This window comes from Glandiceps talaboti, chromosome 18, assembly GCF_964340395.1.
Source record: "Glandiceps talaboti chromosome 18, keGlaTala1.1, whole genome shotgun sequence".
NCBI lineage: Eukaryota > Metazoa > Hemichordata > Enteropneusta > Spengelidae > Glandiceps > Glandiceps talaboti.
In genome coordinates this window covers 8,403,887-8,416,401 of record NC_135566.1, presented here as the reverse complement: position 1 = coordinate 8,416,401, position 12,515 = coordinate 8,403,887, and the positions used below count along the sequence as shown (strand labels likewise).

At 35.9% G+C, this 12,515-nt stretch overlaps 1 protein-coding gene across 2 annotated transcripts in view; it reads right to left on the bottom strand.

Annotated features, from left to right (window-relative positions):
- Window positions 1–752: 752 nt before the first annotated feature.
- Window positions 753–12,515, bottom strand: part of LOC144448877 (uncharacterized) — a 49,144-nt gene continuing 37,381 nt past the window's right edge. The window contains exons 13-18 of one of the 2 annotated variants that reach the window (XR_013482143.1): window positions 11,733–11,872; window positions 9,026–11,022; window positions 8,562–8,753; window positions 7,447–7,611; window positions 4,474–6,811; window positions 753–4,411 (exon numbers count right to left, since the gene is read on the bottom strand). Coding sequence is in view for 1 of the 2 variants with exons in the window: in XM_078139214.1 (XP_077995340.1) it covers window positions 6,057–6,811; window positions 7,447–7,611; window positions 8,562–8,753; window positions 9,026–11,022; window positions 11,733–11,872 (3,249 nt within the window). In the remaining variant the exon portion in view is untranslated. Of the gene's footprint in view, window positions 6,812–7,446; window positions 7,612–8,561; window positions 8,754–9,025; window positions 11,023–11,732; window positions 11,873–12,515 lie in introns of both variants that reach the window. The other variant, XM_078139214.1, reaches the window with a different exon arrangement.

The window sequence follows — 12,515 nt, the reverse complement described above, 5'->3', positions numbered from 1 at the left end:
TTTGTGCCTGCCCTTAATATTATGTGTAACAGCGCCCTCTCTGGCAAGACTAAGCAGGTGTCGGGACTGTCGACAACATCGATAGTCATGTCAGTGGCAACAACACTTGCTCATGAACAGAGCATTTCTTACATGATGGAAGTTATTCAAGTAGGGGGTCTGAGAACATGACAATTGTCCCTCCTATTCTTTAGGGTTGTGTCAGTAATATAGACCCGTGCACCATCTGCAAGCAGGACTAGGCATGAAGGTGAAAACAAAAATAAAGGTAAATTCTTACCTTTTTGCATGCAAAAAATAATGTTTAGGGTCAGGGTCGGGGGTTAAACTAGGGTTGGTCAGGTTATCGGAAGCACATGCACATGCCCTGGGACACACGCATATATACATACATACATACATACATACATACATACATACATACACACACACACATACATACATAAATATGTACATACATACATACATACATACATACATACATACACACACACATACATACATAAATATGTATACATACATACATACATACATACATACATACACACATACATACATACGTACATACATACATACACACACACATACATACATACATACATACATACATACATACATACATACATACATACATACATACACACACTACAGTGAATGTTTATACATACTTACCATAGACATACTTAGTAAATAATAACACACCACATAGCATAATATTACATAGCATAAAGACCAATACTTTATTTTCCTGAATTCAATATAACAGTAAATACAGCATTTGTAAGCACAAGTTTGCATACAAAAATCTTTTAGTAAAAGCCACAAGCCAGTGCTGTCATTGTATATATACAAAATAACATCCAATATGCAGTGTGGGCTATCTCGCTTGAAGGACAATGTACCCACCCTTAAATTACTAAAACGTAACCAGACCTGTATATCTCCCATTGGGGTGTACCAGGACCTTTCTTGATAAGTAGTCTAATAGTAAAAATTTACAAAGATAAGGTTCAGTTCTAAGATGTGTTCGATACCGAGTTATAACACGTCTCATTAATTGTCTTAGCAAATTTCAATCAGGAATAATAGTGTCTTTCGTAAATTTGTAAAAAGGTGGATAAAAATAGTACTTGTAATAATAACACCAGTACATATAATTTGTAATATATATAACGGGGTAAGTATATCTTTTAGATATTGTAGTTTCGTTCAAAGGTATATATGACCATTCTGAAGTAGTATCATTTTGCCTGGCAACTCTTCACAGTACAATATCACAAAGCTATCATTAGTTTGAATTCTTGGTACCTGTAATAGCATTTTACATCATGCAAGAGGGTCAAAGTAGAACAAGAAGGTTGACTACAGGTGCACCTGTAGTAATTTATGGTGTAGTGTGGAAATCATGGAACCCAAAAAACTTTTCATTGTTTTTCCTACGGCGCACTTTGGGAGTCAAATTCTATTTAAGGTAATGAGAATTGAATGTTCCTGTGAATACTGACATTTGTGAAGGTGGTTTGACATTGTTACATATACCATGACAACGAAACATACACTAATGATGATTTCTAAATATCAATAAAGACATGTCTGTTTTAAAGCTGCACCAGCTGTAACTGAAGTATTAGTTTTTGATCAGACAACCAACAGCATATTCACTGAAAATATCAATAATTAAATCAGAGGTCTATAAGTAGAATAGTCTGTAAGGTATGCCATGACAGGGCGCCCTCACACATCGGTCAACCCCTCCCAGGGTGATATAGTCGGGTGAGAGGAGGCCGGTGAAGGCGGAACGGCACGACGTATCTTACAGTCTGTAAGTAGTAAAGTAATAAGATTGGAGTCCTTATCACACTGGGGTGACACTGATTTTAGGGTGTGGACCTAAAAATCAATTTGACTGGATTTATTGTACCATATGTGTACTGCTACTCAAATATGGTTACCCTCAAATGATTTTATACTATGTTGGGTGTACGATATGACAAGTAAATCAATTAATGGTCTCAGATTATATCTAACAACACAGTTTCAAAAAAAACCATTCCAGTTGCAGCCAGTGCAGCTTTAATATGACAATACTATAAAATACAATTTTAGGGACTGTTTTTAAAAAATCGTCACTTCCAAAATTAGTTTTAGTAGCCTTATATAATTCAAAAATCTTTCTTTCCCGGGTAAAAAGTACAAGATGACTGCAGACGCAAGAAATTTATACAAAAACGACAACCCTCAGAAACCATGACAACACTGCACACACACTAACGCTACAAAATCTGATATTTTATATCCACAATCAACACACCTGATTACATGTAATTTTACACTCTGAAAACAAAAGTACCACAAGAAATGTTATGTAAATTTTCAAATGCATGTACACACATTTTTGCTTTCAAAAAAATGGCAGTTATCTAAAAGCTGCAAATACCTGGTTACAACAGAAAGAATACAACAAAAACATACACACATTAAATCGACCATGGCATACCACTTTTTGGTTCCTAACTCTTACTCCTTGTATTCATTGAGCTGTGTGATTTCTTTGCTCTGAATTAAACAAAAATTTGCCTTGTAATGCATGAATGTGAAAATAAGTGTCTAAATTCCAAAATATCAGATCCAGTATTTTACCTTTGTCCCTCACCGAAATTTCTTCTCTCTCGTATTTACATGTTCGCAGTGACAGAAATATCTGTACTGAAGGCTACTCAACTTCCTGTTAAATGCAGGGTTCATACACCTTAACTCACTGAAAATTTGAAGCATTTTCCGGGTCAATGTCATTTCCACAAGGGTTGTACAGTAAATTATGTAGGTAAATTTACTACACATACTACAGTCCTCTAACACCTGTACATTACATCTCATGCTTTCACATTTTATCTTAAATTTTCATTGATTAGTTTGGACATTATTGTTGATAAAAGTGACCACGCAATTAATAAATTGTCAATTTACAGGAGTAATCAAATTTTCCAAAGACTTTCAAACTCAAAAAGTAATTTACAATTCCAAGTCCTTCAAGGACTGTGTAGTTGGGAGTAAACCCTATAAATATCTTGTTCTAAAAGATATTGTTAACTTAGTTCTAAGTATTCCATACTGAAGGTGTCGGTAGTATGACAGGGGATCACAGTATTCGGCAGCCATATTGGATTCTATGGCCATATTGGATGGCGGCCATATTGGATTCTAAAATGACATAATTTTGATATTCATTTTGACCTCTATTTCAAACATTTGTACAGGGACCCCTCATTTGTCTTTCCTTGATTTTTTACTGAAATGGTTTGGAGTTTTCTTGAAGTATTAACAGCAAAAGTTTATGATTTTTATTTTCCGAAGCACATACTGTTCAAGAGGACCTACTCAGTTCACTGTTAAATAGTATACAAACAGGTCATCCAACTAACTGCTAAATATCTAGTTTAAATGGGACTCCTCAGCTCATTGCTGAATAGTTTGCAAAAAAAGAACAAGTAAGTATTTTGTACAAAAGGGGACCCCTCAACTAATTGCTTAAAGATTTTCAGAAATGAGCCTGGTCAACTCACTGCTAAAACATTTTATATAAAAGAGACTGGTCAACTCACTGCTAAATATCAAACTGAAGAATCTGGTTAACTCCCTGATAAAATAGACTGAAGAGGCTGGTCAACTCACTGCTAAATAGACTGAAGAGGCTGGCTAACTCACTGCAAAATATTTCGCAATAAAGATGGTCAATATTTATATGCAGCAGATTTGCACACACACATAGAACAAAGTTTTACACGACAGATATAACAAAATCTTTAGATGAAATACAAAAATATATACAACACTCAAGTTTATATTACACACCTTTTTAGTTGGCCACTGTCGCTTTTTTTTATAGCTAGCTATCTTGAAAGACCAACACAAACAACACCACTCTTATTTAGGATATTACAATTCAAACGCGTCTGATTCTCTTTGATATTGAACTTTTGGCAAAAAATGAGTAAAAAAATTGAATGCCAATATGCTATAAAGTCACCTTATAAATGTTTAAATTCCATAGATTATTCAATCACATAAACACAATATACAACTTGTATACTCCAGATATAATACATATTTGTATATGTAAATTAGAAAATATAAACTACCCAATCACAGGCTGAACTTACTCTAAAATTTGCATATTGAAATGAAAACATCACCTGGAGTTGAAATTACTGCATCAGATAGTAACATTATTACAGGATTTTATGTTTTAGCACAGATAAGTCTGGTATTTACTAGCGTTAACCCTTTCATGCCTGATACCCTATGATATAGGGTGTAATTACATAGAGTTACAGAAACCAAGTCATTAAAGCCTGACACCCTATATTGTGGGTGTAATTACATAGAGTTACAGAAACCAAGTCATTAAAGCCTGATACCCTATATATAGGGTGTAATTACATAGAGTTACAGAAAACAAATCATTAAAATAACTTGACAATTACTGTTTGTTTCTACCGATGGATCTTTGCATTTGGAGCAGAATTGGATTGATGGTGACTGTGTATTTTTTCAGTCTGTGGAGGTGTACTGATTCAGGGACAGGTTTACTATGACCGGCATGTAATGTTGAATACGTAGTCATATATTGCTATGATTGTACACACTTCTAAACACGTAGTAAACAAAAATATAGCACTGTCCACATTAAAAAAATATCATATGTCCGTTTCAAAATAATAGGTGACTTGTTACTGAAATTCTATCTATAACATCAGTCTCCTCAAAATATTGGGTTTATTATAATAATATATGGGTTCGTGAAAATGATTGAGAAATATCACAAATTTGATTGATTGATTAACTGATTGTACTAATTGAGATGTTTTATGAAATATTGTCATAAATTGATTGATTATTGATTGGTAGTATTAAGATATCTCTCCCCAAAAATAGATTCTTTTGATTTTTGAAAACTTGACTTTGGCTAAAAATATGTTGTTCGTATCGCTTCTAATGATACAGTTTGACATATACAGATTTACATGTTGACTTTTGCACATTGCAATGTAGTTGCTAAATGTGTTCAAGCCTTCAACTTCTCCAAAACATGATTACTTCATGAGACTCTTAAAGGTTTCCTCAACTTCTCAGTTTTGTTCTTCAAGTTTGTTACTGAGAATAATCTGATCCAAATTGGTAATTTTGTTTCCATGAATCTACGAATGCCAAACTGTCTCAATCCTATAGGGTAGGGGAAGGGAGGGGTGGGGAATTTTGGGGAGAGGAGGGGGAGGTATTAACCTTTGACAAATAACAATATGGACGAAATTGAGTTGAAATTTTCTTTACGATACAGAGTTGTAAAAGGGATTGTATGGATAAAGTTGAGTTGAAACTTTGCCTATCAAACATAGTTGTAAGAAATGGAATTGGATGGACGAAATTATGTTAAAGCTGTGCTATTACAGAGTTATAAGAAGGGACAGTAAAACTAAAATGGAGTTGAAATTTTGTCTCTCACACAGTTGCAACAAAGAAATTGTGACAATGAAATTGAGTTGAAGTTTTGTCTATCGCAAACAGTTTCAAACGAGGCAATTTAGGATAAGTCGAGTTTTAGTTTTGCCATTGTATATAAGGGTTTGTACCGATGAAACTGAGTTGAACTTTTGTCCATCACACACAGTTTCAAAAAAAAGGGCATTGTCAGGATCTAGGATAAGTCTAGTCTTAGCTTTGCCGGTTAAAGAGTTGTAACACTGGAATTTAGCATGAAGTTTTGTCTATCAAACACACACACACTGATAGGGACTGTGACAATGAATTATTCAAAGTTATTGTCTATCACATAGTTGCACAAAGGGTACTGATGAAACTGAGTTGAAGTTTTCTCTATCATATCACTCACATACTACGTAATAGAGACTGTGATGAATCACGTTAAAATTATTGTGTATCACATAGTTGTAAAGAGGTTAGTGATTGTATGACTGAAAAGAAATTTTGTCTATGACACACCGTTGTAAAAAGGGAGAGTTTTTAACACTAAGTCCAGTTTTAGTTTCATCTAGTTATCACATAGTGTTATAGAATGGATTATTAGTACGTTTAGGGTTCAATTTACTGAGTGGATGTGATTTACCATGTTGCATTCGGACTTTACGACTTGACTTTGATGTGAGTGAATCCTCTGCACCTATCAGTTCTCTTGGTTGAGTTATAGATGAGGTGGTAGCCTCTGAATGGTCGGTGTCTATATATCCAGTGCTTCTTACACAACTGGGAACATTGGCACTAGAGCTAGTACTGATTAATGTTGTTGTTGTTGTTGTTGTTGACAGACTTGCGTCACTTTGTAAGTCTACCTGACTATCTGTTTGTTTACCCTGTGAGGTAGTACTGTCATTATTATCACACTCCTTTTGTAGTTCATCTCTTTCTTTCTCTTGACTTGCCCCTGGAATGTCTTGAGTCGGACTTTCGACACTTTCCTCCTTTTTTTCTGATTCTAAACACGCAGAATGTCTGTTGAATATTCCAACGAGACCTTTCACTGTTCCATCTTGATTGCAAAGACCGGATTGTAAATCATCCGTGAGTTGTACTCCTTCTGGGTCATTTTCTGGCTCCGAGTCTGGAAATTCTGGTAGGGATACTACGTCAGGAGACACTAATTCATCGGACATCTTAGCAATGGAAGCAGATTTCTTCATGTCTGGTAGAGTGAAAGTACCGGTCAGTTCTAACTGTCTAGCTTTCTCCTTGACTGAGTTACATGGTGGTAGTGCCTGAGGGTTAAGATTTTCATCACTGCAGCTGTGAGTCATACCTGTGAAAACAGCAGTCAAAATTCAATTTGTATCAATCACATGTTATGATGAATATTGCTGGGACAAATGCATTTCACATCTTACAGTTTACAATAGGGAACTTGCAAACCCGCCATGTTGAATGTTGCATCATGGGAAATGTGGTTATAAATACTAATCAATTAGTATTGTAAACAATATTGTTAAATTGTTTATAACCACGAATGATCAATTCATATTTACCCTGACCAGTGTGGGAGGTTTATTTCATCGGTAGCTCCACATTAGGTATTACGATAACCACAGATAACCCCATAGTCCTTTGCGTCTGAGCATGCTCAGTCTGGATTACAAGTTCGCTATTGTACGTACAATAACAAAGATTTTACACATTTACTAATCTTTTGCAATGTATTGATTTGCAAACAAGGACTTAGCATATGATGTCTCACTTTGATTTTCCAAGTAGGAAGCCATGATAAAATCATTTGTGAATTAAAAATCCAAAATAAATATCAACTCCTCATCCATATGGCCACTTTAAGTAGAACCCTCTGTTGCATTGCTTAGGAAACTAGTTAAATGCTTGAGGACTTGAGATAGAATTTTAGTAAGATCAAAAAAACGCTGTCAGGGTAAAACTAACAGTGCATACCTAGTTGAGGCGATGAGTCATCTGTTTCTGTTACATCTTCATCTATCTCATCAGTTTTCTCTTCTGGCTTACCAAGCATCACTTTACCCAAATCACGTATCGTCTTCAATTCTTCCACAGTCAGTTTACCTTCTTTGACCCATTCATGCTGCAGTTCTTCTGGTTCTATTACAGAGATAATAAAACAGACTCTCGGTTTATATATATCGTACTATTTTGAGCTCTTCACTAGATTTGAAATCTTGAAATAAGAGTAAAGTTCATTCTTGTCACCTGAAATAGTGTTTGACCACTTTGGCACGTCATAAAATTAATGTTCATTTGATTTCTTGCAGTGTGGCAGGAAGCCATTGAGAAGGAAGGGCAAACTATTTTGAATTGTTTGAAATGATTTACTCCCTCAATGGAACATTTTCTGTTTTTGAATGTGTTCCCCATAAATCAGGATATTTTCCAACATCATAGATGTTAGTATATGACAGAACCCAATGGCATGTGAGTGCTAGTGTGGTGTACTCTGGGGTATTTGAATGAGTGCTTGCAGTGTTCTCTGCACCCATACTTTCATGAGTGTAGCGAGTGAAAGTGCAGCAGAAAACACTGCAAGCACTCATGCAAATACCCACCTAGTACCCACACTAGCACTCACATGCCACGGGGTTCTGTTATCATTATATCCTTTTATCTGAAACAACAAATTTCTGTAAAAGTCATAAAACTCATACAGCACAATCACACGATTTCATGTGTAGTGAATGATCGCATCCTCATTTGCATATAATTTGCATACAGGTATGCAATAATGTTTCGTTATTTCACTGCAGTGTAAATACCACTAGTTTGCATGTGCACCAGTGCAAGTAATCTCTGGTACATATGTAATAGTATTGACTATTTTGTACAAAATTAAACATATTATAAGGCGATAACAGCCCACTGTAAATTGTAATACACCCCTGATATTGTTGATGAAACACCTATTGTTGGAATTCACCTAAAGAATGCTTTGACTGTGAGAAGAAATTTTCATTTTCTATTATGTACCCAGAGTCATTGAACATTCATTCTCGTAAAATTAAAGACACTTCATAGAAATGTTATCGATATCAACTTACCTTCCATTTTACTGACATCTTTGGTAGTTTTGCCTTCAATAGCTTCTCTTTGTTGTTTCACTGTACCAACAGGCCAATCTATGGTTTCTTCTTTATAGTAAGTCCTGACTATAGCCGTGCTATCTGTACTAGTTAATTCTGTAGTATCAGTGTTTTCTCTACATGCCATGTCTGTTATATCATGGCTTTCAACTAGTACAAATAGAAAAAATACTTTGTTAAGTACAGCAGACAATGCATCACACAATCAAGTTGTGGTATTTCGTTTCAAAATGTGTACAAAGTGACAATTAGATATTATTCCACAATCTTTTCCTTCCTTCAGCCAATGAAAATATGAGTGACCTAAGGGGGCTTTGACAACATCCTTAGGTCACGAGTATTTTCTGGCTGAATGAAGAAAAATATTGGGGAATAACATAATTATACCAGCGACAGTAACATCAAAGAAAAATTGGGCTTACCTTGTATTTTATCTGGAATATTCTCCTCTACTGGACTCTGTTTTCCACTTCCAGGTTTCTCCTTCCCATTTCCATAACAAATCTCTTCAATCTCCATTACTTTTCCATCATCCGTTTCTTTCCTGGTATTTTCTCCTGCTTCTTTAAAAATGACATCTTTCTGTACAACATTACTAGTTTCCTTAACAAAGTCTTTACATTCTTCTACAGGAGAAGTAATTTTTTCCTTTCCCTCGGGCTCTCCTAGCTTTTGCTCAAAATCCTCTTTGAATTTCTTCACGTAGCCAGGTTCGTAATCAATCTCTTCACCCGCGATCACAAAATGTCTTCCATTATTTTTGTCTTCGTCACTGTCAACTTCTTGAGATGCTTCTTCAACTTCTTCATCAACTTTGTCAACTAAGACATCGCTATCTTGTCCTTCACTATCTTCATCGTCAACTTTGGAAGACTCGTCTTTTACTGTAGATGGCACATCTTCAAAAGAGTTTGTTCTGGAGCTTTTGCTAGAACTAAAACTTGAATGGCTACTCTTTCCATGTGATGAACTTCTGCTCCGTCTCTTTTCCTTAGTGTCCATTTCAATTTTATGGAATATTTCCATAGTCCTTTTGACCGTTCCTGGTTCAGGGACTGCTTGACTACATCCATCATCAACAGAATGATTTTTATTCTCCTCAGGAACATCATCAGCATCTGTTGTTTCCATGGCAACACTTTCCTCCTGAGCAACATTCTCCTCTGGTTCTCTCTCTTTCTCAATGATTTCTACTGTTCTGAGGTCCTCTAAGCTACAATGAGGGGAAGATCTACTACTACTACCACTGCTTTCTCTAGAACTTTCCTGTGACCCACCAGAATGTCTCTTTTCATGCTCTTGTAATTTTCCTTTCAGTTTTTCTTCAAGTTCAAGTTTTTGTCTCTGTACAGTGCCAGGATTCCAAGGTATGGATTCTTTCACATAAGTTGATATAGCCTCAACATCATTGGTTGGTTCACATCCATTCCCTGTATCAGTTATATCCTGCTCTTGATCACTTTCTTCGTGTTCCCCATCTACACAACCTCCCTCTTCCATTGGCACCTCTGTAGGTGGGGGTTCTTTTAGTTCCCTTTTCACACATGTCCACGATGATTTGTCAATGACAGCGATTTCACTCACAATTTGTCCCGACGGACCAATATCATTTAATTCTACTTGAACCAGCTCCTTCACAGATTCAGTTTCTGATTTCTCAGATGAAAGATTACGTTCACATACAGTCTCTGTTGCTGCATCTGCATTTGATCTAAGATCCATAGAAGTGACAACCTGTCCTGTTCTGTCTGTTTCCTGTGACGACTCACCACAGAGATCTGTATTTATAGCTTCATCTGCTTCAACAACAATGTCTGTTGTAGCTTTCACTTCTGTCGTTTCAACGTCTGGCAGTATTTCACTTTCATCTACAGATTCATTCCTATTCTCACCACTTTTTTCACTTGCTTGAAAATTAGATAGCACATCCTCAAAGGTTAGTTTTTCCGTTCCTTCATCTGACGGTGTAACGACAATCATTATAGGACTTTTCAAAGGTTCATCGGCACTAGCATAGTTTGCTTCAACATGATCAACTTGCATTTCCTCTGTTGGCATTTCAAATGTCTTGACTGTATTCACTGTACCAGTTTCCTGCTCTGACTCCATATCTTCCAGTTCTCCACTTGGCACAAATTCACTTGGTTCAGTGAAGTGTCTATCACTCCAATCATCTTGTGGCATGACCACATCTGAGGAGATCTCATCCATAGAGCCTAATAACTGGTTGGCCATGGCATCGTCTGGTGACCACGATTTCGGTCGAGGCGACAACATCATTTCACGTAAATCATCGGTGGTTAGTAAACCATCTGGCACAAATGGCGGGAGATCACCGTCCGAACCTTGGCGATCGCGATCGCTTTCTTTTAGATTGGTTTCAGATTTACTTCGCCACAATTTGTTGTGTCGTTGTTGACTGAAATCAAAGACACATAGAAAAAATATCATTGAAATGTATGTAAGAATGGTCATCACAGGTTTTAGTGTCTGTCGTAGGTACAAAGTGATACAGACAGAAAATATCAAATACGGTATACCATGCTACATTTATTTATTCGCTGCTGACTGAAATATACAAGGTTGTATCATATAATAATATCATTAAACACACATTTACTTTTTTCTTTACATGGAGTTTTTTTGGTATATTTAGTTCAAATCTGAACAATATAGCTGTGCCAAGCAGACTATAAAATATAAAATAGTTATAATTGTTATTCTCATCTTAGTCTTTTGCATTCTTCATTTCCTTTCACAAGCTGCTTTTACTGTTTTCCTACCCCCCTTGTTTTGCCAGTGAAATTTATTTTTCATTTCACTTTTGTCATTATATATATTTTAGCTCCACCTACACTGATATTATTTTTGTCAAAATTTTACACTCCACTGTAATTTTATTTCAGATTCCTGAGGAGAGTTTTCTGTGTATTAAAGACCAAAACGTTGAATAAAGTGAGAACGGCAACTTGTATTTTACCAAACTAACGTACAAGAAAGGCAAGCCAGCTAATCAAGTATTCCATTCTAACATTTGGATTTGTTGTATTTCCAGAGAGAACTTTCCAGAGATGACAGTGGATCAGCATGGCAATCTATAGTAGTCATAGAGTATAGAATACTACATACCTAGCTCCTAGGATACCTTCATATTCCTCTAACTGACTCATAAATGCACTGTTTGGTTGGATACAGTTTCGTTTTTCCTGGACAAACTGTAGAGCTTTCTTCAGGGACCATTGGAATCCCTTCATAGCATATGCTATAACCTGTAAACATATCAAATAGAAACATTTGTAAAGTTGTAAGTTCAGTGACCTTTGGAAACCCTTCATAGCATACACAATGACCTGCCAAATAATACTAAACAACCTGCAAATTTATCTCGCGTCGTTTTTGGCCAAAATATGCTGAAATTGTATAATAAAATGAAAGCATATCACAGACGCTGAATTCTACAGGACTATAATCAGCCATACTGTGGATATAGAGCTACTTATTGTTACCAAAGAACTTTTCCTGGTGACACAGTCAAGGTTTATGGTAGACCATATTCCAGTATGTATCAGTCATATTATTTAGGTATTTTACTTTATATTAACATAGAATCATTTTGTCCTGGGTATAATAGTCCTATTGTGAATCCCCGTATGTAGCCCATAGGTATATTGGTAGTTGGAAGTTTGCACTGTCCTGCACTTCTGGTTAATGTTACTCCTATGGGCTTCATGTACATAAAGTGAGATTCACATTTATGTTTATTACAACATTATACAATGTGATAAACACCATGAACCTCCAGTGTGCAACAGTATGGATTACATTTCTCACAGACTCTTGACTGGGGTTTCAGTGGAGCCCCAAGCAGTAAGAATCTGGGTAATTGAAACTAGTCATAATCATGTACTTCAC